The sequence below is a fragment of the Cordyceps militaris genome (genome assembly GCF_000225605.1).
Source record: "Cordyceps militaris CM01 unplaced genomic scaffold CCM_S00004, whole genome shotgun sequence".
NCBI classification, from domain to species: Eukaryota; Fungi; Ascomycota; class Sordariomycetes; order Hypocreales; family Cordycipitaceae; genus Cordyceps; species Cordyceps militaris.
This window is the reverse complement of record NW_006271972.1, coordinates 1,277,396-1,302,609: the sequence shown is the minus strand read 5'-3', so window position 1 is coordinate 1,302,609 and position 25,214 is coordinate 1,277,396. Positions and strand designations below refer to the sequence as shown.

General features: G+C 56.0%; 8 protein-coding genes across 8 annotated transcripts; 5 read left to right on the top strand and 3 right to left on the bottom strand.

Annotated features, from left to right (window-relative positions):
- Window positions 1-1,429: 1,429 nt before the first annotated feature.
- On the top strand, window positions 1,430-2,725 carry CCM_05443 (uncharacterized protein; the record flags this gene model as incomplete). Its single annotated transcript, XM_006670587.1, has 1 exon — window positions 1,430-2,725. One exon carries the CDS (start codon window positions 1,430-1,432, stop codon window positions 2,723-2,725), a length of 1,296 nt encoding a protein of 431 aa, XP_006670650.1.
- A 384-nt stretch (window positions 2,726-3,109) lies between these two features.
- On the bottom strand, window positions 3,110-3,953 carry CCM_05442 (peptidyl-prolyl cis-trans isomerase; the record flags this gene model as incomplete). The annotated part of the gene is made up of 5 exons (XM_006670586.1): window positions 3,110-3,331; window positions 3,413-3,550; window positions 3,612-3,757; window positions 3,826-3,851; window positions 3,916-3,953. 5 exons carry the CDS (start codon window positions 3,951-3,953, stop codon window positions 3,110-3,112), a joined length of 570 nt encoding a protein of 189 aa, XP_006670649.1.
- An 875-nt stretch (window positions 3,954-4,828) lies between these two features.
- Window positions 4,829-6,082, bottom strand: CCM_05441 (uncharacterized protein; the record flags this gene model as incomplete). The annotated part of the gene is made up of 5 exons (XM_006670585.1): window positions 4,829-4,922; window positions 5,003-5,043; window positions 5,096-5,520; window positions 5,559-6,029; window positions 6,070-6,082. 5 exons carry the CDS (start codon window positions 6,080-6,082, stop codon window positions 4,829-4,831), a joined length of 1,044 nt encoding a protein of 347 aa, XP_006670648.1.
- Window positions 6,083-10,475: 4,393 nt separating this feature from the next.
- CCM_05440 (RING finger domain-containing protein) lies at window positions 10,476-11,872 on the top strand (the record flags this gene model as incomplete). Its single annotated transcript, XM_006670584.1, has 2 exons — window positions 10,476-10,705; window positions 10,792-11,872. The coding sequence occupies 2 exons, from the start codon at window positions 10,476-10,478 to the stop codon at window positions 11,870-11,872; spliced, it is 1,311 nt and encodes a 436-aa protein (XP_006670647.1).
- A 697-nt stretch (window positions 11,873-12,569) lies between these two features.
- On the bottom strand, window positions 12,570-13,562 carry CCM_05439 (uncharacterized protein; the record flags this gene model as incomplete). Its single annotated transcript, XM_006670583.1, has 1 exon — window positions 12,570-13,562. The coding sequence occupies one exon, from the start codon at window positions 13,560-13,562 to the stop codon at window positions 12,570-12,572; it is 993 nt and encodes a 330-aa protein (XP_006670646.1).
- Window positions 13,563-14,388: 826 nt separating this feature from the next.
- On the top strand, window positions 14,389-19,283 carry CCM_05438 (golgi complex component; the record flags this gene model as incomplete). Its single annotated transcript, XM_006670582.1, has 2 exons — window positions 14,389-14,778; window positions 14,847-19,283. 2 exons carry the CDS (start codon window positions 14,389-14,391, stop codon window positions 19,281-19,283), a joined length of 4,827 nt encoding a protein of 1,608 aa, XP_006670645.1.
- A 325-nt stretch (window positions 19,284-19,608) lies between these two features.
- Window positions 19,609-20,385, top strand: CCM_05437 (subunit P of phosphatidylinositol N-acetylglucosaminyltransferase; the record flags this gene model as incomplete). The annotated part of the gene is made up of 1 exon (XM_006670581.1): window positions 19,609-20,385. The coding sequence occupies one exon, from the start codon at window positions 19,609-19,611 to the stop codon at window positions 20,383-20,385; it is 777 nt and encodes a 258-aa protein (XP_006670644.1).
- A 780-nt stretch (window positions 20,386-21,165) lies between these two features.
- CCM_05436 (DNA/RNA helicase, DEAD/DEAH box type) lies at window positions 21,166-23,347 on the top strand (the record flags this gene model as incomplete). The annotated part of the gene is made up of 2 exons (XM_006670580.1): window positions 21,166-23,046; window positions 23,075-23,347. The coding sequence occupies 2 exons, from the start codon at window positions 21,166-21,168 to the stop codon at window positions 23,345-23,347; spliced, it is 2,154 nt and encodes a 717-aa protein (XP_006670643.1).
- Between the last annotated feature and the right edge of the window lie 1,867 nt (window positions 23,348-25,214).

Genomic DNA, 25,214 nt, shown 5'->3' with positions numbered 1-25,214 from the left:
GGTTACTGTAGCCCCCACCCATGTCCGATGAAACGAAAAGGGAACATACATCTTCTCCAACAATGGGCCGCCTTTGTCCATTGTTTCTTTCACCAATTTTGTCCTTTTTTTCGCCTGGACATAATGGGCAAGACGATTTTTTTTGGGGGCACAGACATTTTTTAAACACATGTCATCCATCAGCAACGTCATGTACAACAACCCCCTGCTTCTTCACCAGCAGCAAGCCCCATCGTCGTCGTCTCAGACCCCGTGTCCGGCCCTGTCTAGATTCGTCTGATAGGCTCTCCGCCGCTGCTTGTCTGAAGAAATTCAAGACAGACTTCGTAATCGGTGCCGTCGACCGGCCGGACAGGCCCAGGGAAGGGAAAAGAGATGGGCGCATGGCGGAATCGGGAAATGGGCGCAACCAGATGGCCACCCGTCCCCTCCCTTATGCTGTAGTCGCCCTCGCTCTGCCTTTCAACTCTCTCTTTAATATATCAAGAAACAAGTCATGCAGCGCGCGTCGCTTCTCGTGTCATCATCCCAACCTCGCATCCTCCCCCATCCCATTATCCCACCAGTCCTCGTCAACCGCCTGTGCTACTCATCCGACCTCTCTTGTCCTCTTGTCCTCTCGCCACCCCTCGTCCGGAGCCCATTTCTCTCACTTGACACATGAATTTGTCCTTGAGCAAGATTTTGTTTAAATATCTCACGCGACATCCAAATCCTTCTCAAAACCGTTAGCATTCTTTCTCACCCTCTCGACCGCAACGCTTCACACCTCACCAGCCTTTCACCTCGGCCCTTCGCCTTGACTTTGGACATTTCCCTCTCCTCCCTACTTTCCCTACAAAAAACAAAAAGTATTGTCATGATACTCTGACAAGCACGCTTTCACCCCTTACTCTGTGTTGAGGCCGTTTCCTTGCATCCCATCTCTCGACTTTGCTTGCCTCCAAGAGTCGTGCAAGCACAGGCTGGAACTGTGATTCACCTCTTACCCTCTGTCCTTTCCCAAGTATCTGCCATCTGCTACCGATTCACTGCGTACGCGTACCACGCAAAAGAGTAACTTCGCCAAAATTCAGCCAAACGGTCAAACCAGCAAACAAACGCCCTGCCAACTGCCAGGCCACATCTGCCAGCTGCCAGCCGTCACCTCTCCTTCAGCAAAACCAAAACAAAACAACAATAGCGACAAAAGCATCTTCTTGAAGACATTCCATCACTACCTAGCTTTCGAGTGTTGATTCATCTCGTCCAATATCTATCTATTTACAGGCTGATCTGCCCCGAGCTTGAGCTTCGCTCCCTTCACCACTTATACACCGCATTCCTTCGACCGTCGACATAGCATTCTCCTGGCGAGAAGCCACCGCTCCTTGAAATCAACACATCACGCTCTCTCCATCTCCAACACTAAGAAAACTCGCTCTCCATCATGCGTCCGTCACCATCCACCCCCGCGGCCCTGCTCGCCGCCAGCCTTGCCAGCCTCGCCCACGCCCACTCTTGGATCGAGGAGCTCTATCGCATCGCCCCGGGAGGCGCCTACACTGGGGACCCCGGCTACGCCCGCGGCTGGGTCTCGCGCGACTCCAAGGACCCCGCTTGGAACGACAAGATCCCGCAGTGCCTGCTGCCGCCGGCCGGCCAGGCCGCCTACAGCGGCAACGAGATCCTCAACAAGTACAAGGCCGAGGCGGCGCCCAAGTTCCCCCTGCTCCAGGCCGCGCCCGGCGACCACATCGCCATCATCCACCTCGAAAACGGCCACACCTCGCTGCCGCAGAACCAGCCCAAGAAGCCGCTCAACCGCGGCACCGTCTTCATCTACGGCACCGCCGACCCCAAGCCCGAGGAGCGCCTGTTCGACGTCCACCTGCTCTGGAACCGCGCCGGCACCGGCGGCGACAAGCGCGGCAAGCTGCTCGCCACCCGCAACTACGACGACGGCCAGTGCTACCAGCCCAACCCGGGCGAGATCAGCAACCAGCGCGCCAAGGCGCTCGCGGCCGCCGGCGCCAGCCACGACCGCGAGCTGCGCTGCCAAGAGGACATCCAGCTGCCCAACGACCTCAAGCCCGGCTCGACCTACACCCTCTACTGGTACTGGGACTGGCCCGACCTGGACCCGGCCCACATCAAGGTCGATGACACCAAGAACGGCATCTTTCCCTGGGCCGGCACGTTTATGCGCGGTGAAAAGGACCCCCACGGCTTCACCATGGCCGCCATTGCCAAGAACGAGAGCTACTCGAGCGTCGCCGACATCAAGATTGTCGAGGCCGCCCAGCTCCCCGGTGCCGGCGCCAAGGCCGCTGACGCGGGGCCCGGCAACATCTACACGCAGGCCATCAAGGCGCAGATGACGGGCAACTATCAAGTCGATATTGACGCCAACCTAGCCGCCACCGGCGGTGCCCCAGCCGCCACCGGCACCGGCGGTGCGCCTCCTGCCCGCTCCGTTCCTTCCAGCCCGACCACCGGCAACGGCGGCGCCGCCACAGTCACAGTCACGGTGACCCAGACGATGCCCTGCACCGTCACCGCCACCGTCTACGTTACCAAGTCGGGCGCCGGGCCCGAACCATCGCACCCCAATGTGTACGTGGCCGCCCGCGCCGCTGCCGAGACCCTCGTGTCGAATGCGGTTATCGACGCGGGGCGGCCCAAGACCACGAACCCCTCTACGCCCGGCCGAGCGGCCCGGAGAAACCGCCATTTTGGGCAGTAAAGTGAAGTATACCCCCTTAACGCCGCGGCAACTGCAAACGAGTGCGTTGTCGTGGAAGAGCACGGAGGAAAACAACAGCGGACGCTCGTTTTGGTGATTTGTTTTGATATCTTGACGCCATACCAGTTGGCTATGAATGTTTTTGTGTATCTTCTTCTTCTTTGGAGTGTGTTTTATACTAAACACGTACATATGTCTTTCGTTTCTTCTGGCCATATTTCCTGCCATTTCGACATTTTCCATAGACTTTTGGACATGTGGCTGCTTTTATGCAGCAGAATACATTGAAAATTTTGTTTACATAGCACCACGACTTGTCAGGTCCCATCGTGAGAAGACTGCCCAGCACTTATCGTAATTTACCTGATTCCTCCGCACCAAGGCTTACATCTCGCCGCACTGCGCAATGACAACGTCCATGTTCGGCACGTCCTTGCCCTTGTAGCCCGTCTTGGTGGCTTCCATCTTGCGCACCACATCCAAGCCGTCGGCGACCTTGCCAAACACGACGTGCTTGTTGTCGAGAAACGGCGTCGGCGCCGTCGTGATGAAGAACTGGCAGCCGTTGGTGTTGGGGCCGGCGTTCTGCGCGGTCGAGTTAGCATTCTGTTTGTTACAGTAAGGATATACCGCAAAGAACGCGAAAAAAAAAAAGGAAACAAGGAAGAAAGAAAAAAAAATGCATACAGCCATCGAGAGCAACCCGGGTTGCTCGTGCTTGAGCGTAAAGTTTTCGTCCTCAAACGACTTGTAGCCCCAGATGCACGTGGAGCCGCTGCCGTCGCCGTTGAGAAAGTCGCCGCCTTGGCACATAAAGTTGGAAATCTGCAGACGGGTCGTTAGCGGGAAACAGGTCAAGCCGGATAGTGCCGGTTCAGAGGCATACGATGCGGTGAAACTTGGAGCCCTTGTAGCCCTGGGGCCGGCCGACCGAGTCCTTGCTCTCGCCCGTGCAAAACTGGCGAAAGTTTTCGGCCGTCTTGGGCGTGACGTCCTTGAACAGCTCAAACGTGATTCTTCCCAGGGGTTCGCCTACACAAGCATAATGAGTAAACAGACACCATTGCTGATGTTCTCAGGAGAGACCAAATAAAACGTACCTCCGAGAGTAATGTCAAAAAAGACCCTACATATGTGGTCCAACAATCAGCCTTGTTCACTCAGGTTTCTGGGGGTTTGATCAGACGTACAAGGGATTGCCCGACTCTGGTAATTGCGTTGGCGCCATGTTTCCCCCCTAGTTTTTGTGAAATTGATACAACTGAAACGCTTATCCACGCCCGATCCGTTTCCCTTGGCTGAAAAGCGCGTTCGGTGGTAAGCAAAGCAACCGATACCGTCCTGCGAGATACGAAGCCAATCTATAGACTGCGCGTGTGTGTGTTGAACTTTCAAAACCCCAACGTGTATTCGGAAACGGGAAACTGGTTTGGAGGGAAGTGAGTTGTTGGTTGGAGAAGGGGAAAAGAAGCCAAAAAGGCTTTCCGTCTCTGGACGAGGTTGTCGCGATGAAAGCGGGGCGCTCTACCGTTTGAGTGGTTCGGACAGGGCAGCTCCAGCAAAGTTGGGGACCAGAGCTTATAGATGACCAGAAATGTACATGATCTCTGCGGACGTTGTAGAGATTTATTGGAGACTTGAAATTCAACATGTTTGCAAGGCAGTGTGTAGTTGGTGACTAGGGTTGGTAAAGAAGAGGCATCAGAACGTGCCGGACCTCGCCACATCAAGACAAGTGACAATTTTTGACAAACTCGGCTGCGTAGAACTACGAAAAGTGTTGGATAAATAAATATGATTGAGAAGAATTATCATGGCTTTGAGAGTCAAAAGAGGCGGAGGCTTGAGAACCGGCGGTACTGATGCTGAAGGACATCGTCATGTTCATGGCCCTGTTGATCCATTCCACGGCTGTTTCCGAAAAATGGCACAAGCGCATATCATTGGACTGTACCATGGGTGGTTTTTTGATTCAGTTCTTTGATGGAAAAGTTTGAATTTGCAATTTTGCCTTTTACGTTTACAGAAATACCCAGTGCTCTGATGATGGTCTTGGATTCGCTCGGGCCGCCGCCACAAGTCGGTGTAAGTCGAGATCATCCCCTACACCTCCTGGAATAGGACATGTTCACCGGAGTAGGCGTACGCGCCACCATCTTTGAGGCTTGGTTCCGCGAGTCCTCGAGCAAACCTCTGGCTATTATTAACACAACTCGTCACTGTGAGTCCCACGCCGGGCGGCGCTGTCCGGCAGCCTGTTTTTTTTTTTCGAGTTACCCTAGTAGCAAAAGAACTGGACGTAGTTGTGCTGTCACCTTCTGTAATGTATTCGTGACAAGGAGGCGCATGGTCAGTGTGCCTGGTACATACATGCAAGACGCACGACTGCGCGAGCGTTGTTTGAGCTGGATAACAGTTACACAGCCCATCCGCTTTACGACCATGGATTGCACCAAGCTTAATAGGATACCAGGCCGGCACAGTGGTTCCTGAAGCTTCGTAATATCCCAAAAGCGAGTTGTAGACGTTGGGCATCGGCGCAATGTCGCTGGGCGGGAGCTGCTGTCGCGGCCTTTCGGATCGGCGAATGTATAGCGACAGAAGGAGATCCGATGGTGCTTCTTCTAGATCTGGAAGGACAGATAGAACGGCAAATGCATGCCGTTGACCTTGAAAACGATTAATGTCGTGGACCAGAATGCCCGAGATGCCCGAGATGAGCCAGACACCAACCGCGACCTGCGACGCGATTTTGCGACCAGAACTGTTTTGAGCAGACCACCCCCGGACAGACACTGACGTCAATTCGATTCAACGCGAACAAATACGTTACACAGTGGCAGCAACTGCGTCGACAGCGGCTCCGGGAAAGATGTATGGCTGGCGCAAACAAGCGCGGCCGCAGGCGGGTGGCGCGACAGCCCGAGCCCATTCCAACATGTGTTCCGCGTGGCACAAGAGTTGTGGATTTGTCGATGCGATACAGCCGTGCGGGAAATGAACCTTTCTTGGTTGGCAACGGGTAGATGCAAGCTGAAGGCCGTGGGTACAAGGCCCGTGCTGGGGTTGCGGGGGAGGGGAACAGGTCGCAACGGGAGAATACTACGGATACTGAGACTCGGCTTGTACGAAATTGACCAAGCAGGCCGCGGTTGCAAAATACCCAGGCTGTGATACCAATCTTGTTGGAGAAGTGTCAGCGTGGCTCCGTTTGACAATTTGAGGAGCGTGCGGACAACGAGTTGCTTGGGCTCGCTCGTACAAGACTTGCGTCCTCGCGATGGCGACGAAAGGCTCCAACATACTGACGAGCATGAATTTTGAGCATGAATGTTTGAGCGTACTCGGATGCACCATGGCCTCGTGCCATGTTGCTGAGTGTTGGCACAAAATCATAATGGGAACGCGCAGCCCTGTCGTGTCGCTGACCCCTTTTCAGTCAACATCACCATGTTCTCTGACGCTGCGGCTTTCCAGAAGCGTTGTGGCGGCGCCAGGGAAGTGTAGAAGGGATAAAAATAGAAGCACTTCATTTTACCGAGACATTTTTTTTTTGTGGCAGATGGGAATGAGGACTAACTAGTGCTGAAGGGGAAAAAGCAAACGGAAGAGGGCAAGGGAGAAGAACAATAAAATGAGACGATGTTTTTGATATCGATAGTCGACACAACAAGCCCTTGCACCATGTGCCGTCTGGGGTTCACAATAAATATAGATGCTTGAGAATGATCGGCGAATTGCCTTTTTTTGCAGGGTCTGTAATAAGGACGCCGAGCCGTATCATGGACCAAACTGCCAGTACAAGACGGATTCCTGTGAAACGGCGCATTTTGAGCAATACCGTCAGCCATGTGCTACCAATTCCAATATCAAAGAACCCCCCTTGTGCAAGTTGCAGAACTGTGCTCAAGACGTCGCGTATCCCGAACTGATAGCAGCGCAATGGCGGGCAAATCGGCGCTAATAAGGAGCCCCCCGGCGATGCCGCGTTGGCGGCCGAGGTCGAGGCCAAAGGGGCCAAAGGGGCCAAAGGGGCCAAAGGGGCCAAAGGGTTGACAAAGGTCAAGGAATGAAGAAATGGCTCATGCCAATCTGTCTGCTTGGGCCGGAATCATAGCGGGCGGAGAACTGAGACAGTGACGGGGGTGGGAGGGCCCTGTTTGTCGTACATACATTTTTGTATCACTCGGTAATATCATCAGCATGGCGAGGATGATATCGAAGGCGACAACGTAGACAGTGATATTCAATAATGGTATGGTTGGATTGTTGCGACATGACAGCGGTGTATTTCCGACACAACGCAGAAAGGGATGTGCCAAGGATATGGGTATTTGTTATAGGACCAAATTTTGCTCCGTATGGCGTACTCCGTACTCCGTACATTTGAAGGAATATGCTTCATCATTATTGTAACAACTACATAGTAGTACAATACCAATAAGCGAATTACTCTTTGTTCCTTCGTTGAGCGGGAGCCGCTTTAACAGGCACCCCGCCCTGCTCAAAGCACTTCCACGTCCAGTCCAGTTTGGCAGGGAGGAATGCAAAAGAATTACCCCGAAATTCACAAGACCAACTTTTATCTAAAGAGGCAATACTACAATTTCTCTGCACTCAAGGTGTTTAGAGAAGGGAGGGTCCTTTTTCTCCTCGAGAAATAAGCCATGTTCATGGTTCTCAAACCTGGTTTGTCTAGAAGTTCGTCTGCCAAGACAAGCGGCGTTTGAGCCCCTCTCGTTGGTGTAACTTGCTGCTTGAAGGTTTAGTATTTTTACTTTGGATCAGAAACTTTGTCGCCTGCACTGCATTGCATTGCATTTGCATAGAAAGCAGTCGCGTGGTTCGTCCGGGGGGCTGGGCTGCGTAGCCGAGAACCTCGCCCGGCCAGCGCCGAGTATTATGACAATGGGTTTCGGCATAATAAAAAAGAGGCTTGCGCTCTTCGTCATTGCGCTTACCATCTACTTTGCTTTTGCTTATTTATTGTATGAAGGCTCTCGGCACCCCGCCCAACCGTGTGTGCTCTGCGTCATTATGCGCACCGGCGTGCAGTAGGCGCATCTCAAGCAGTCAGTATTTGATTTACAAATGCGCTGTCCATCGGGCGATGCTTGACTGCCGGCAGCCGATTCCCCCCCCTCCTTCTCGCAGGATATGTAATCCAGACCGAGGACCATTGTGTGGTACATAGTTACATGGTTTTGGAATCATGGACGCCTCAGGCTCTTGGGACGAGCAGCTGGGGCGGCCTCCGCCAAAATTCTGGGGATGTGGCGGCGCCGGGCGTAGTCTCGACGTTAGCTTTTCCCTCCACGGGAAGCCCGGATGATGCGCCATCCGAGGTGCGCATCGAAGGAAATCGCCGTTGATTTTCACTCCTTTACACTTTGAAGAGTTGGGATGCTGGAACGGAGATGGGCCGTGATGCCGTTTTGGTAGTAATACCATCCCCGGCTTGCCCAAACGAGTTGGCCTCGAACGCACAGCCATCATCGCCGACGGGTGATGCCACAAGTGCGCTGGTCAGCCGCCGATGAGGAGGAAAAGTGGACTCGACGTCTCTAGACAAGATGGCTATCGAGTTCCGTCAGGATATGTTCACCATGGTCAAGGTCAATGGCAGAGATTGATGGGGAGGATTTGGGGTGTTGTGACCATGCAGGGCCGTTGGCGCCGACGGTGCACCAGATCGAGCAGCACCTTGTCATACGACTATGTGCGAATGAATTCGTGCAGTAGTGAGTGATTGGTTTGCTCCGACGTAACAGATGTCGCTGTACGGCCCATCATCAGGCCATGTTTTTATTTCCAACGCAAATAAAAACGCAATCGCCATCAGTTGCCGCTTACTAGCCTACGGATAGTGACCGGTGGCGGGTGGGCAGAAACGATTGACCAGTTTTGGCGTCCATCTAGTTACGGATTTGGACTGATAACTAGTTACCAATAACTAGTTGGTAACGAATAAAACACGTAGTCTTTCGCCGTCCTTGAGACTCTATTATCCGCTGTCGAGTCAGGGTTCGTCCTCGTGCCAGAAGTCTGCGACGTCGACAGGGGCAGAAACGTCAGGGAGCCGCAGGGGAAAATGGGCGGTGGCTCAGAGGAGGTGCTGTTCCTTTCGACTGGCCCTGTTTCCTCTTGCCTGCCTATTTAGATCAAGGCGCGACGTAATTGAGGCTCGGGGTGTAACTAGTTACCAAGATGCACTTTTGTGTGCGTGTGTGTGGCAGACTGGCGCTGGAATACGGTCTTTGTTTGCGCCACCGAGGCTGTGTGCAGGACTGTCAGATTCCCGGATGGGTTTCAACAAGTTCACCTGTCCGTACTCTGTACATACATTGTTTTATGCCAGCGACTGGCAACTTTCTTCGACCATGACGCCCTGGTGGATAATGATGGCTGGCTGCGTGTCTCAGCACCCGGCAAGGCTACAGATGGAGTCGTCTGTGTCCTTGAGCCTCTCGATTGGTGTGAATTCCGACTCGTAAAACAAAACGAGGTCGCGGCCTGCCCGGTTTGTTTGTGCGACCAAGACATTGCTTATTTCGCGGTCAATACACCTACATAGGTAGGTACCCAGGTATGTGTGCATCCGTCCGATGGATGACGGTATCACAGAGATCCGGGCATCCAGTGGTATGCTTGTATGCGTACCTTTTCGCACCACTCTCTTTATTTTGGGGTTATTTTTGTATGATTTGATGATTTGATGGGTATTTTTGACATTTCAACTCTGGATTCGTCGACGCCTCTGTTTGATTTGTATTTTTATTTGCCACACACAGCTGATAATGCTTGCCTGACTAGCGCCCAACTTGGCCGTCTGCTGCAACGTTAGCCAGCTGTTCGTTAGCGCTGTGGTTTTGCCCGCTGGCACTAACCGGACAGTGGGGTGGGGAACACGTTCAGCCTGCATGCAGCACCGGTTCCAGCCAACGCACCACCAAAAGCACCAAAAGCCAGCCAGGTGAGCGCCGCCATGGGCCATGGATGTGAACAGAAATGACGGCGTGTGCTCAGATATGTCTTCTCCCGCCTCTTCCAAATTCATACAGGCCCTCCCCCCTCCTCCCCCTCCCCAGCTAACGTTAACTTGGTGCCCTAAAAAAAAGCCGCCCTCTTGGCCCTCCTCCCCCCTCCCACTCTCCCAGTCCAACCAAGCACCCTCGTCTCCTTGCTCTTGCACAGCACAGACTGGTGGCATTCTGGTGCCCACTCTCCCTGCACTCCGCAAAGTCACGCCCCCAGTCCAAGCCCAGCTCTACTAGGTTAGTAGGCCAACATCCTCTCCCACATCACCACTGCCCCATCCGCCCATCGTCTGTCTGCCAGCCATCCATCGCTTCACCCGCTCACCCGCTCACTTGCATCTCTCCCCATCCCTCCGCCCTCATTGTCGACGCAGATCCCATCTTCGCCGCATCGCCTGATTTGTCACTTGCTGACGGCCGTCGCAATCATCAGCGACAATTATTTATTTCACCGACCGTGGCGGCCGCCTCTAATTCCAATCCGGTTCAGCAACTCGCTCCCCTCCGCCCAAGCAACACTGCCACGACCCTCGCCTCCGACATTGGGATTGGGCTTCAACGGACGCTCCATTACTGCGCCGTGCCCGCTTCATCTGCATGACGCCTCCCTCTCGCCGCCTCTAGGCAATTTCTCTCTCGTTGAATCATCAATCCGATCTGCGACCACCAGTACCGACCGGCTGCTGTAACCTTCGCTTCTATCCGTCGCCAACATGGCCATCCTCACCGACCTCGTTTTCGAGGCCACTCGTGTGGCTGTTCGAGCTGCTACGGATGAACCTTCTCCCACGTCCAATTCCTCCGCTATTTCCACCACCTCAAGCATGCCCACCGATACCAATTTTCAGAACAATAAAAACTCAGACCCCAACAAGGACAGAGGCAGCTCGCCGCTCCTCTTCTTTGTCGCTCTAGGCTTTGGCGTCGTCTTCACTAACCTCTGGTACGTTGAACTTAACTCGCCGCTTTCGAATTTTTCAAAACCACTAGTGCTGCTTCGCTTCCAACATGCCCTAACCGCCGCTACAGGATTATCGTCGGTGTCAAATACTGCTTCCGCTACAATGCCCGCAACCGCGCCCGACTTGGTGAGGACGGCGAACCCCTACCTCTCGAAAACATGGCCAGGCCTCACCGTCGCCGTCGCGAAAAGAAGCTGATGAGCATGGACGAGGTCAATGAGAAATTTCCCATGATGAAGTACAAGACATGGGTAATTGAGCGCGCCCGAGAAGGTTTGCCCACAGCTGGTGGCGTAGACGTGTCAGCCAGCAGACCAACCAGCCTTCACAACGTTGAAGCCGTCTCCTCCATCACCACCACAAAACAACGCCAATCAACCGATAACCCGATTCCCGACTTCTCCGATAGTCAAGAGCCTGCTGCTGCTGCTACTGTCGACCGAAAACCTGCCGACAAGCCGGCAGAGACGGAAAAGGAGAAGCCTGTCAAGGACAGCGATGCCATCGAATCGGCTGGACAGACATCAACTGCTGCACCCGCGAAAACCGACGATGTGCAACGGGTCGAGAGTCACCAGGACGACGACGAGGAAGACGACGAGCACATCAACGCCGCCCTGCCACCCGAGTGTCTCGGTGCCCCGGGCGATGCCTGTGCTATCTGCATTGATACCCTTGAGGACGACGACGACATCCGCGGCCTCACATGCGGTCATGCCTTCCACGCTGTCTGCGTCGATCCTTGGCTGACGAGTCGCCGTGCTTGCTGCCCCCTCTGCAAGGCAGACTACTACACGCCCAAGCCTCGACCCAACCAGGATGTTGATGCCGCCGCCCAGACCAACTCCAGTCTGGATCCCCGCAACAATACACGCATGAACATGCCTACCAGTTTTGCGTCTGCCTGGTTCCGCTCCAGCCGCGCTCATCCCCTCCGCGCTGGTCGACACTCAACAACCAACACGGCAGAAGCGCCTACACAACAACCTACCGAGAGTTTCAGTCGCAGCATGGTGACATCTGTTCGCTCTGCTCTGCGATTTGGTCGCAGAAACAATGCTGCCCAAACTGAGGCAGCCGCCCCTACCGCAACAGATCCTACGCCCGGCCAATTAGAGTCTGGCATCCGACCCCACGTTGTGGCGTAAAAGCCTTGGCCCTGTCTATTCAATACATTAATGACATGCTTATTACGACTCCTTGTCCGTCACCTTGATCGCTCCTCCTTGGCGGTATTCCATCTACGAACCACCCGCTTTCGTATCAAGCAGCGCCGTGACCTGCCACATCACGAAGCCGCCTCTTGCTTTCCCCAAAATCGGTACACGTCACTTATCCCACGGGACCAGGCCACTCAAATGGGGAGACGCGGTCCACGGATCGTTTGAAAATTGGCTATGCTATAGATGGCTTGCTGTGTAACGGACTCATCCCTGCGGTAGTTTCAGCTGACATGTCCATGCCTACCTACTTGTACTGGTGCAAACCTGTGCATGGGCCGAGTTGATTGAAAATTGGTGTCTGCTCTTTCTCCATCTTATTTTACTCGCATTGTAACTGAAAGGATATGGTAGCCACGGGCTTGATTGGACTATTCTTTGACCTCTCTTTTTCTTGTCTTTCCTGGGATGGTTGAAATTTTTTTGTTTTATTTCCTGACAGCGGCGGAGTTTGGCTTTTATGCGGCATACTAAATAGGCCCCCGGTGGTATATATAAACACGCTACATCTTGCTCGAAGTTTTTGATTCCTCCACTGTCATGCGTAATGCTTCTTTGCTCTTGGCCAAATGTATACATGTATTGCGCGTGAAATGAGTTTATTGTACTACATAAAGTTTGTGTGCTACAAAAACGAACCCTTTTGGAACCGCCCGCCAAAATTGGCACTCTTGGCCACCAACTCCCTGCGCTGCGCCGTTCCAATCTTGCTCCCTAGCGCCATGTCCTTTTCCCGATCAAACGCCCTCTTGCTCGGGTCATCGTCCTCGTCCTCCCCCGCCTTGCCCCTCCTCCCACCCACGTCACTTCTCTTCTCCTTGGCCCCCTGGTGCTCATCGTACAGGCTCTTGCCGCGAGTCGCCGCAATCGACGCCGCAATCTTGCGGTTCCGCGCCTCCTCGTCCCTGCTCCGCGCCTCCGTCACCGCCGCCGCCTGTCCACCACTGCCGTCGGACCGACCCAGCACCGCGTCCTGCAGTCGCTTGAGCTTTTCTTCCGGTGTCTCGGTCCAGATGGCCGCCAGGTCGCCGCCGCCGCCGCCGCCGCCGGAGGAGGCCGAGGCGAAGGGTTTGGAGGTGAACTTGCGCGCTTTTAGCTTGGTTGGATCGCGCTCGGTGTAGCCGTTGTTGACGGGCGGCGCGAGCATCCACTCGTCGCGGACGGGTGCGGACGGCGACCCGGAGGAAGGAGGCATGGCTGGGCCGATGGGCTTGTGGCGCGCGTTGGAGGCGCTGGGGAGGGCGGGGCCGTAGTCGTCGTCCGAGTCGGAGTCGGAATCGGGCGCGGTCGCGGGTTGTTTGGCTGGGGGTGCTGAGGGGGGAGGTGCAGGACCGGAGTCGGAGTCGGAATCGTCGAGGCTAATCTCGTTTGTATTCTGCGCGGCGGGAGGTGGTAATGATGGGCCAAGAGATGGCCTGGAGGCTGTTGGTGCGGCGGGCGCGCGGGGACCGTACTCGTCGTCCGAGTCGGAGGAGGCGTCGTCGAGGTCTATCTCGTTGGCGTTGCGGCGTGTGTGTTTGGGTGCGGCCGCGCCATTCTCGTCGTTGTCGGGCGGCTCGGGGGTGCGTTTGCGCTTGGAGGAGGGCTGTGGTGGGAGCTGCGGTCCTATTGAAGACATGTTGGGCTGTGTGCGTATGTGTGTGAGAGAGATGTTGCAAGTTGGGAAATTGAAGAATGGGTGGAGGACTTGTGATTGGGGGAGTGCGCTTGAAGTGCGATTGGCTAGGCGGGACGTAAAGACAAGACGATCGCCCCCATGCAAGAATCTGTAGCTGGGGATAGTATTGCACGTGAAGAAATTCAAAGTCCCACTGACTTTATTTCTCTGCAAATAATTAATTTCCTGGCGTCTTTTTTTATTTACGTCTTGTCGTCCTGCCTCTCACGCCGCCATTACACAGCTGCTTTCCTAGATTCAGCCTCCATGGCATCTTCACAAAGTCTGATCCAAAATTTGGTACAAATTCAACCCTGCCTTCAAATCACCAGGGATCGCTTCCACCACAGATTTTTTATTCTTCAGCTGCAACGGAGTGCTTCGCTGCCAAGGAGCCTTGTGGCGGAGTAACACCGGGACCGGCGAAGCTACGCAAGCTTGTCGGTTTTGGTGGGCTTGAGCTCAGCAACGTCCTACAAGCTTCTCCAAAAGCAACCAGCCTCCTCGTCCCCATCCTCTCCAAACCACGACAGAGCCGCCCGGGCGCAGGGCCACCATTTGCCAACCCATTCTTGGTTCTCTAACACCAAGGAACAATCCATTACCCAGCAATCTCCCAGTCCAGACCCAAACTCTTGCCTGTTCTTCCCAGCAGCGCTTCGGCCGAGAGGGCACCAAACCTCGCAAAACCCCCAAAACGAAACCGTTTCATCCGACCGCACACACACACACATACCACCACCACCACCGGCCCCGGAAACCATGAAGTAATGCGACCGGCGACGCCATGGCAGATTCAGAGCACCAGCCGGCCGCCGCGCCGGAGCAGTCGTCAGACGACGTCGTTGCCGCGCCCGCCGAGACCGAGGCCGTCGTCGCGGTAGTCGTCAACGGGGGCGGCGACGTCGGCGAGCACGACGATGCGGATGTGCCCCAGCTCGAGACCGGCGACGGCAACCATGCTGCAGATGATGCGGACGACGACGCGAGCAGCGTCAGCGGCCAAGACGCTGCACAGACGCCGACGAGGCACCGGCCGCAGCAGCACCTCGCGCCGCCGCAGGAAGGCTCCGAGCTCGGCTCTGTCGACGCCGACCTGGCCGACCTCACGCTGCAGCCGATGCGTAGCCCGGTCGAGTCGCTCACCTCTGCGCAGGGTATATCGCCCTCGATCCAGGTACATGACTACAACGTGACGAGCTCCTTTTGCAGCAGCCGGCTTATGCTAACACGCGGGAATCCCAGGGCTCGCACATCTCCTCCCCCGGCAGCAGCGTGCTCCCCTCCTTTGCCTCTCGCGCACACCTCGGCAGTCCGACGCCGTCCTTTCGCCCCTTTGACCGACGCTTCTCCTCGCGCATCGCCTCCCCGGGCGGCGCGGCGCTCGGCAGCCCGCGCTCCCTGTCCCCGGCCTTTCTCGGCGGCCACTCGCGCAGCGTCTCCCTCAGCTCCAACTTTCACACTGCGGACAGCGCGGACACGGAGACGACGACCCCGCCCTGGGAGGTGGTCCGCTGGACGCGCCTGCAAAAGCTCAACGCTCAGGCCTTTTCCGAGTCGGGGCGCCGCAACTTTGGCTCGCCGACGTGCCTCGCCGTCTCGGCCTCGATCGTGCTGGGCACCTCCAAGGGCATCATCCTCGTGTTTGACTATGGCCAAAACTTGAAGCTCATCATGGGCCCGGGCACAAAGGCCGTCGAGTCGGGCCCCGTGACCGCCATTGCCATCTCGGCGGACCACACCACGATTGCGGGCGGCCATGCGGACGGGAGCATCTTCACCTGGGACACGTCGCGCCCGTCGCGGCCGTTTCTTAGCGTACCGCACCTGGAGAGCAGTGACGGGCCGCACCGCACAGCGGACGGGCACGTCGCCAACGTGTCCGTCATCCACCTGGGTTTCCTGGGTACGCGTCACACGGCGCTGGTCTCGGCCGACGACCGCGGTATGGCATTTTCGCATTTGGCAACTCGGGGCACGGGAGCGCTGGGCCGAACCGTCAGGACGACGAGGATCCTCGGTCGCTACCCCGACGCGCCGAAACCGGCGGGCAAGCACGTGAAGCCGAGCACCGTTCTGGCGTTTGCCTCATTGCCACTGGGCAATGTCGAGTGCGCCACGGACATTTTGGGACTGACGGCCATGCTCACGCCCTATCTTCTCGTCATCGTGTCTACTACTCCAATAGCGCAAACCCAACACAAATCGGCGCGGCCAAAGGACGTCCCGGCCCACAGCACAATGACGGGATGTCTGGCCTGGTTCCCCGCCGTGAAGCTCAAGACGCCGGATCCTGCCACCGGGAGTGACATATCCAAAGTGAAGCTCGCGTACTGCTGGTCCAACTTGCTGACAGTTCTCGACGTCAGCGAGGTGCCGAGCGAGGATGACAGCCAGCCGCCGACTCTCCGCTTCAAGGCGCGCAGCAGGTGGAAGTGCGAGGAGGCCATTGTCGCAGTGCAGTGGCTCAGCCGGTCCGTCATCACCGTGCTCACCGTCTCGCAGCGCCTCATTGTGCTTGAAGACAGGACCATGCGTATGACGGAGGCGTTTGACCTGATGCAGCGATACATGTACCACAAAGACCTCTACTCGAAGCAGCTGCATAATTTGGTAGAGCAGCTGGATGAGGAGGATACTTCGATGCACGGCGTCGTAGCGGACGCCTTTTACATGAGCTTCAAGGCCTACAAGGGCAGGATATTCATCCTGGGATTTAATGAGATTTCATTGGGTGCTCTTTCCAACTGGGCCGATCGGCTGATTGCCATGATGGAGCATGGCGACTATATCGGGGCTATCCAATTGGCCACGTCTTATTACACGGGTGACGCAGACAAGCTAACGGTCGGGCTGCCAGAGGACCAGACGCAACGGCATGGCATGGTCAAGGATAAGGTTCTAGAAATAATCCGCGCATCCCTTAGATATGCATTCACGCAGCGACAAAGGGACAAGAGCGCCGCAGACGACGCACACTTGAAGCAGCTTGCCGAAACCTGCTTCGTGGCCTGTCTCAACATTGGCAACGTTGATTTTTTACTCGACGACATGTTTACGTGGTACGAAGACGCCGACGTCTCGGGTATATTCCTCGAAGTGCTCGAGCCGTATATCCTGGACAGGTCCATTGCCTTTGTCCCGCCCATCGTAGTCAAGGACATGGTCAGCTACTACGCGGCGCAAGGCTGGGAGAGTAGGCTCGAGGAGATGATCTGCCACATGGAGACGGCGACGCTCGACCTCGACCAAGTCACGCTCTTGTGCAAGCAGCACAGCCTCTACGACGCGCTCACCTACGTCTGGAACCAGGCCATCCGCGACTACGTCACCCCCATGATTGAGCTCCTCAGTCTGCTCGTACCGATCGTCGGCAACGGCAACTATGCCGGCGATGCCGTCGGCGAGGACTACTACAGCATCAACGCCGTCAAAATCTTTCCATACCTGTCCTACATACTGACAAGCCGCGTATACCCCAATGGCGAGCCAATGGATGAAGAAACGGCGACTCAGGCCAAGGCCGAGATATACTGGTTCTTCTTTTCTGGACAGACGATAACCTGGCCCAAAGGCAGTGGCAAGGCGTTCCTCACGCATCCTGTGACAGATTGTGAGCCTTCTTTCCCGTACTTGCGGCTGATTCTGCACTACGATGCGCCAAGCTTTTTGAGCGCGCTCAACGAGGCGTTTGAAGATCCCTTCCTCAACGACTCCCCAGACAAGAAGACAAACGGAGCGTCAATAGACATGCCCGAAGAACAGATATTTGGACAAACGATCAACCGGCAATATATAATGTCCATCTTGTTGGATGTCATGAACCCTGACGATTTTGCGGCGTCAGACACCATATACCTGGATATGTTTATTGCGAGAAACTTGCCGAAATTTCCACAATACCTGCTTTTTTCCGGGTCGACTTTATCCAAAGTGCTCGAGGGCCTCTGTAACTACCCCGGCCAAGACTTGGCAGAAGATGCCCAGTTGAGTGCCGAGTACCTGCTTTCCGTCTACCATCCAACAGACACGACTGCTCTACTGCCGCTATTCAAAAGCGCCGGCTTTTATCGCATCCTAAAACGTATTTTCAAGGTTGACAAGCAGTTTGGTACACTGATCCGCACCTACTTTGAAGATCCAGACGACCAGGATCAAGTCTTTGAATGCCTCGCTAGCTGTTTACGCCCTTCGACGAAGCTGGGCTTCCAGCAGCGCAACAATGTTCACGAAGCCATTCTCGATCACGCCAGAGACTTGCTAGAACTCAGCCCAGAGAAGTCTGCCGTGGTGCTCGCCGGGGAGACGACCGAGACGCAAAAGAAAATCCTCGACAGCGCCTCTGATGCCCCATATCTCCAATTTTCCTATCTCAAGACGCTGCTAGATTCTGAGCGCGAGAAGCTGCCAGAGGAGATGCCGCCAGACCAGCATCTCATTGAGCAGTATGTGCGCCTCATGTGCAAATTTGAGCCCCTACACGTGTCGGACTACATCAACCGTGTCCAAGCAGGGGATCTGCGACTCGACCAAGTCCTGCCCACCATGGAAGAGAATGGTGTCGTGGATGCTGCCGTGACAATACTGACGCGCGATGGGCTCGTGGAAAAGGCCATGCAGCGGCTGGTTAGGCACTTTGGCACGCTCGAGTCGGCGCTTCAAGGCGTGCTGTCCGGCGCCGCGGACTGGCAGGAAGACCCCGTCGACTTGCAAGCCTCGATTGAAGAATTGCTCCAGGGTCTGCAAAAGTACATGTACGTTGGTATCTGGCTTTGCCAAGGACAGCGGAAACAAGCCAAAAGGGTCACGCAGGTGCAGAAACGGGCCAAAAATGCCCCGTCGGCTCTAACCACCGACGAGTCCCTGTGGTTGCAGCTGATCGAGGCTGCGGTCAAGCTCACGAAGCAAATATCGCCCGACATTCAAAAGGCGGTCGCCGATGTAGACATGGACGGCGAGCGACTCCTGACGCTGCTGCGGTCGTTGGTGCAGCATACCTTTACCGCTCTGCTGGCGTCCACGTCGGGGCAGAACCCGGGTCAGCCGACGTCGAAGCTACTCGCGGCCGGCGGCACCAACCTCTCCTTCTTGCGTGTCCTCCGCGCGTTTCTCACCAACGCCGCGGCGTCGTCGCCCAACCTGGCCGACCTGCGCGGCGTCCTTGCGTCCATCTTTTCCGCCTACGCCTACGAGGAATCCATCCTGCGGCTCTCCAACCGGCTGCTGGACCGCAGCCTGTTTGTCAATGTCAGCCAGTCGGTGACGCTGCGCCAGCGGGGTTGGCGGCCGCGCGGATCGACGTGCGAGCACTGCGGCCGCCGCGTCTGGGGCCCGGGTGTTGCCGGCGGCTCCGTGTTCGAGGCCTGGGAGGCGCGGCAGGCCCTCGAGGACGCGGGGCGGCTGGAGAAGAAGCACCGGGCGGCGGGGGAGCCGGGTGCCGAGACCGCCGAGGGCAAGGGCAAGGGCAAGAGCTTGGATACGAGACCAGCGAGCATGCTGCTCGAGGACAAGGTCGCCGACGGAGCAGCAGCCGCGGGCAGGGACCCGCCTCTAGGCCCCCTGGTCGTCCTGGCTTGTCGCCATGTATACCACCAGAGCTGTCTGGATGCGGTGCAAGATAAGCAGGAAAATGGCACGGGACCGGCGCGGGATAGAGAATACCGGTGTCCGATTGATGGATAGTAGAGGAGGCTACTATGGTAGTGCGGCTACCGTAACGATTATAATGTATAGAACTAGTCATTTTTCATGAGTTAACTTTGGGATACGCCCGTGTGAATAATACATATCGAAAGAACAATGACTATTATTGTGAGTGTTGACTAAACAACCAGCAGGGATCTAACTAGCTGTCCAGGTGGGCAATCGGTAGTGTGGGTCCGTCGCATTGAAGCTGTCGCATCACTCCTGCTAAAGCTTCAACCCCCGTTCAACAACAATCACCAACGAACGTCTTACTCGTACACACGCGCGCGAGGCGCACCGCGCAAAACAGAAATCACGGAAGATGCCCGACTCGTCCGACGAAGGCGTGGGCTATCTCTCCGACGACCGCGCTTCCACCGGCTCCTCTGGCTCCTCTTGCTCCTCGTCCGAATCCTCGTCTCCGCCACGGCCGTCGGGCCCTGTGCCGCAAAATTTCTTCGCACCGCCCTTTTACGGGCGTCCGCCGACGCCGCTCCCTCCATCGCCGTCGCTGACGTCGCTGCTGCGGCCGTCGCGGCCGACGACGCCCGACGCGTCGGACGACGAGCACCAGCACCGTCTGGCGGCGGCGGCCACCAGTCCGGTGCCGCACGCGGCGCCGCGCGTGCCGACGTACGAGTACTACGGCTTCGTGCTGTACCTGCTGAGCAGCCTGGTGTTTCTCATCTACCTGCTGTGGAGCTACCTGCCGTCGCCGTTTTTGCACGGGCTGGGCATCTACTACTACCCGGACCGGTGGTGGGCGCTGGCGACGCCGGCGTTTCTCGTCATGACGCTGTGCTACATTTACGTGGCGCTGGCGAGCTACAACCGCGAGATCTTGACGCTGCCGCTGCACCGCGTCGAGACGATTGTGGACGACGCCGGCCAGATGGCTGTGGTGGACGCCAAGGGCCGCCTCAAGGGCAGCCAGAGCCGCGCGAGGAAGCTCGACGCCCGCGGCGGGCTGAGGTGGCGCGAGGTCTGGAGCGAGGGCACGGATGCGGTGCTGGACATACCGCTGTCGGGCGTGTGCGAGGTGCTGTACGGCGAGGGGAGGGATGTGGATGAGGGCGAGGAGGACCTGTGGACGACTTGATGATACGGGACCGACCTGATGTCACTACTTTTCTTTTTTCGAGGCGTGGCGTACAATGATTTGCAACATGGCAACGGCGTTCTTGGAATGGGCAGGGCTAGACACGGCCCTGTGTATATTTGTACTATTGACAAGGGAGAGATTTCCCAACGTCAACATAAATCTGCGGGTAGATATCAAACGATGTGTTTGAACAAGCACGGAAGACATGGCAATGAAAGACACAGCAGCCCACCCCTATTCCCTGTTATCGTTGCGCTGAAGGTATAGAGGCTTGGCGTAATAGCCCTCGTACTCGAATCGGGAATTCAACTCCAGCTCTCGACGTTCATGGCATTATTTCTCGCCTCCTCGCTCTGCCACCTGTCGACCCCAACACAATGAACTCGAACCCATCGTTCACGACTTGCACCTATCTAATACTAGCCACAAAAGTACCTATACATGTGCCACGCACCCACGTTCTAGGGCAGTTTGTCATGATACTAGGGGAATAAAGTAAAATGTAATGGCAAATACGATGAGTATAAACAAAAGTAAAGATTAAAAAACGATGATAATAATTCAAGAATAATAAGAACTGGGAAGATGGACTGACTGGCAGTTGCTCATCCAGGATTAAATCTCCCCACCAAACTCGGGACCCATAAAAAAGTTGAAGCTGCCACTCTTTAAAAATTTACATTTTCCCGGCAACCAGCAAAACGAGCACATACCCAACCACCAACCAGCTGTCATCCAATCCTTCCGAACTGTTTTCAGTACAATCTGCGGCACAGGATGGATATTCTCAAGGTGTTGTCCCGCGGGACCAAGCGCACGGCCAAGGGCGCAGGGCATGCTGGCAGTACGCCGGCCAAACTGCCATCGTCGACCAGCGTCGCGGCCACCAACCCGCAACTGTACCACGACGAGGTGCGCGGGCAGAAGCGCAAGCGATCGAAGACGGCGAGGCAGGCTACAGACTACCACGCGACAGAGGAATTGCCCCAAGTTGACTTCTTCGCCCCCCAAAACGAACCAAACCCCAAGCCACACGACTCGGCAAGCAAGAACGGCGAGCGAGCCTCGAGCCCCGTACCCAAACCCGCGAAGCGAATCACCGAAGACGAGTGCCGGCAGATCCTGAGGTCACACCGTCTTAAGGTGACGCTCATGTCGAAGCAGGAAGACGAACCCAAGAAGGTCAAGAAGAGCAAGAAGAAGTCGACGGCGGCGGCGACCGAGGAATCCAAAAAGGACGACAAGAAGAAGGCGCAGTTGTTTCCGCAACCACTGGAGACATTTGGTCAGCTTCGAAGCACCTATAGGATCTCGCGGCGCGTGTCTGAGAATTTGGTGGCGCAGAGCTATCGCGTGCCCACAGAGGTACAGTTGGGCAGCCTCCCGCTGCTTCTGCAGCCCGAGCAGGCGCTCGGGGACTACGATGTAGAAGGTCTGGAGAATGGTGTCGACTTTTTGGCCGTGGCGCCGACGGGCAGCGGCAAGACGATCAGTTTCCTGCTCCCAGCCATCAATCACATCATGCGACGCAGGGGCATGAATCCCAATGACCCCGGGGCGACTACGACACAACACGACCTCGAGGCTGTCATTTTGGTGCCGACGAGAGAGCTGGCACATCAGATTGCCAATGAGGGGCTCAAGCTGCTGCAAGGAACTAGTATCAAGATCATGGCCATGAAGAAGCAGATGAACCTGGAAACGGAGGAGCGGGAGCTGGCGGAGGACAGCGAAAGCGAAAACGAGGACGACGACGAAAACGATGACGAAGACAGTGAGGACAGTGAGGACAACAAACATAACAAAGAAGGAAGGCCAAAACGTATCAACAAAGCAACGGCAGCGAAGCCTGATATTCTGGTGACTACACCTCAGCTGTTGTTAAACTTTCTTACCGCGAGATCTGCGACGACTCATCGCGTGCTACCCGACGTGAGAGATTTAATTCTGGACGAGGCGGATGTGCTCTTGGATGAGCTCTTCCGCGAGGCGACAATGGGTGTCTGGTCCGCGTGCACCAACGCAGACTTGCGCGTCTCGTTCTGGTCAGCTACGATGGGGTCCAACATTGAAACACTCATCACAGACAAGCTGCAATCGAGAGCTCAGAGGCTAGGCGTACAGCCCAAGCCGTTTGTGCGCTTAGTTGTCGGCTTAAAAGACACTGCCGTGCCCAATATTGTTCACAAACTCGTCTACACAGCCAGCGAGCAGGGCAAGCTGCTCGCCCTCCGCCAGCTCCTGCACCCGACGTCGGCGGACGACTCAGGTCCGCCCCTGCGGCCGCCGTTTCTCGTGTTTACGCAAACAATTGACCGCGCGGCGGCGCTCCACGAGGAGCTCAAGTTCGACATCCCGCTCGAGGCGGGCGGCGCGGCGCGCATCGCCGCGCTGCACAGCGGCCTGCCCGAGTCGGCGCGCGCCTCCATCATGCGCGCGTTTCGCGCCGGCGACATCTGGGTGCTCGTGACGACGGATGTGCTCGCGCGCGGCGTCGACTTTGCCGGCGTCAACGGCGTCGTCAACTACGACGTGCCGGGCTCGAGCGCGGCCTACGTGCACCGCGCGGGCCGCACGGGGCGGGCCGGCCGCGAGGGCGGCGTCGCCGTCACCTTTTACACAAAAGAGGACATTCCGTTTGTCAAGACGGTTGCCAACGTGATTGCGGCGAGCGAGCGGCAGGCAGGCGGGGGCGGGGGCCGGTGAGAGCACCGTCCAGAAGTGGCTGCTCAACGCGCTGCCCAAAGTCAACAAGGCCGACCGCAAGACGCTGCGGGAGCGCGGCGTCGCGTCGCGCCGCACCGGGGCGACCAAGGCGAGGATCACGTCGACGAGCGGCTACGACCGGCGCAAGGCGAACAATAGACAAGGCGCCATCGAAGGCAGCAAGAGGCGGAAGACGCAGCAAGATGACGGCGGCGATGAGGAGGATGCCGGGTGGGGAGGCATTGATGACTAGATCCGTCGAGAAGCATTTGGACCTGTATTTACGAATGAGGCATATACCAGCACAAAAGTCTTGTTAAAGAGCGTTTCTTCCCAGCCATTCTTTGCTATTTGGACGTGGTCCAAGTAGTGCCGCCAACGGCGTTTCTAGATTTCCTATGGCTCTCGTTTAAAGTTGAACGGCTCGGGATTGCATCCAGACCCCTATTCCGCTGTAATACTTTTTTTTATAAATGTAATATCTGCAATTTGCCGAGACTCTTGGTATCAGTCTTGGCCCTGCTTTTCTGGGGAAAGTAGCTTGCAAGGGGAGATGGCGCGTGTTTGAGGACCGCGGCATTAATACTGTTATCCTCGTTGTTCTTTTAATCTTTCCTATATCTTCTTGTCTTTCTTATTTTTGAAATGTTTGTTTTTCTATTTCCCTTTCTCCTTTATAAACTGATTTAATACGGTACCGACGTAGATTCCAGTTATTGTCTCCGACAAGCGCGGCTGCGATGGAGGCCGAGTCCAGAAGCCAAGCCAAAAGCCAAGAGAATATGTACTCGAAGTAATTTAATACTTTCATCTCTGGTGCGGTGGGCGTTGGGATGTGCTGGTGGCGCTGCGAGGGGGGCTTGGCAAGTCAACCCGTACTGCAGAACAATGGACCAATCGATGGGTCGTATGAGCTCGCTACGAGTTGGGATGGTTGAAGCGCAAGGAATCAAAATAGCTAAACGACGAAATCGCTGTGGTAGTTGGAGAAGCAGAGCTGAGAGGCGTGCCCATGTTGGGCCTGGATCATGAGATGCCGCCTCAGAACTCGTCCAGCTGCCAACGTTGTCCAGCTTGTAGGAGGGCTGGGAGGATGCCAGCGCATACAACTTGGACAAGTAGATGTCACGTTGCGCACCGAGGTAACAAATAGTTATCGTACGGCAGCCGCGATAACGGGGGCTGGTGACAAGCCCGCATTCCAGCGACGCGCTGGGGAGCAGAAGCCCAACCACGTGCACGACGGCGCTTTACCATGGAAGGAATCGTCTATAGTTGTTACTGGTAATATAGTTCCTTAACAATAAGTTGCCCAAAGAGCGGGAGGACGACAAGGTTGCCGAGATGATCGCGAGCCAAGCCTCGGGGCCATTTACTACCAGAGCAGAGATTAGAAAGGGCAGCCTCGTTCTGTACCCACCGACTCAAGAACGCAATAGCAATACTCTCAAAAAATAGCATCTTGTTCAATATGGGCATATCCACCTGTTGGCCCAGTCTCAGCCCTCTTGGTTCTCGACCAATAGCCACCGTGTAACCGCGCAACACTAAACACTAAGGTATTACATAGGTGCAGCAAGTCCACACACCACAATAGAACAAAGTCCTAACTAGTTCTAGTTATTCTCCCGCAGCCAAACAAGCGCCAGGGGTTATTGTTTCCCTGCTAAGCCTCGTGGCGCGGCGCCAATGCTTGGAGTTTGACCAGCCCGCTCCAGGTATTGTATTCTGGTTAGCTGAACTCTATGGGCGCCTCGGCACGCCAGGGGTCTGTCTCTCTCCCCGTCCACAGAGAGAACAAGGCGCCTGATGAGATGCCACAATGCCCCTACGCGTACGTCTACACAGCAAACAGTATCACAGTGCAGAGGGCCCAGAATCGAGTTTCGCTTCAAGTATGCCCGCCCGATTGATTAGTTCGGCGTAGTGACCGCCGGCGCGTGTCGCTGGGCGTTGCTGGAATGGGGGGTTGAGTTGGCCAACCACCGTGCCAATGTAATGGATAGGCCAAGGGGGGAGGGAAAGACGACGACTCGATATTTCCCTCTTTTGGGCCCCAAGGCCAAGGCCCGGGGTATTTCTCGCGCCGTCCCCTATATTACTTTATAAGTCCATCGCTG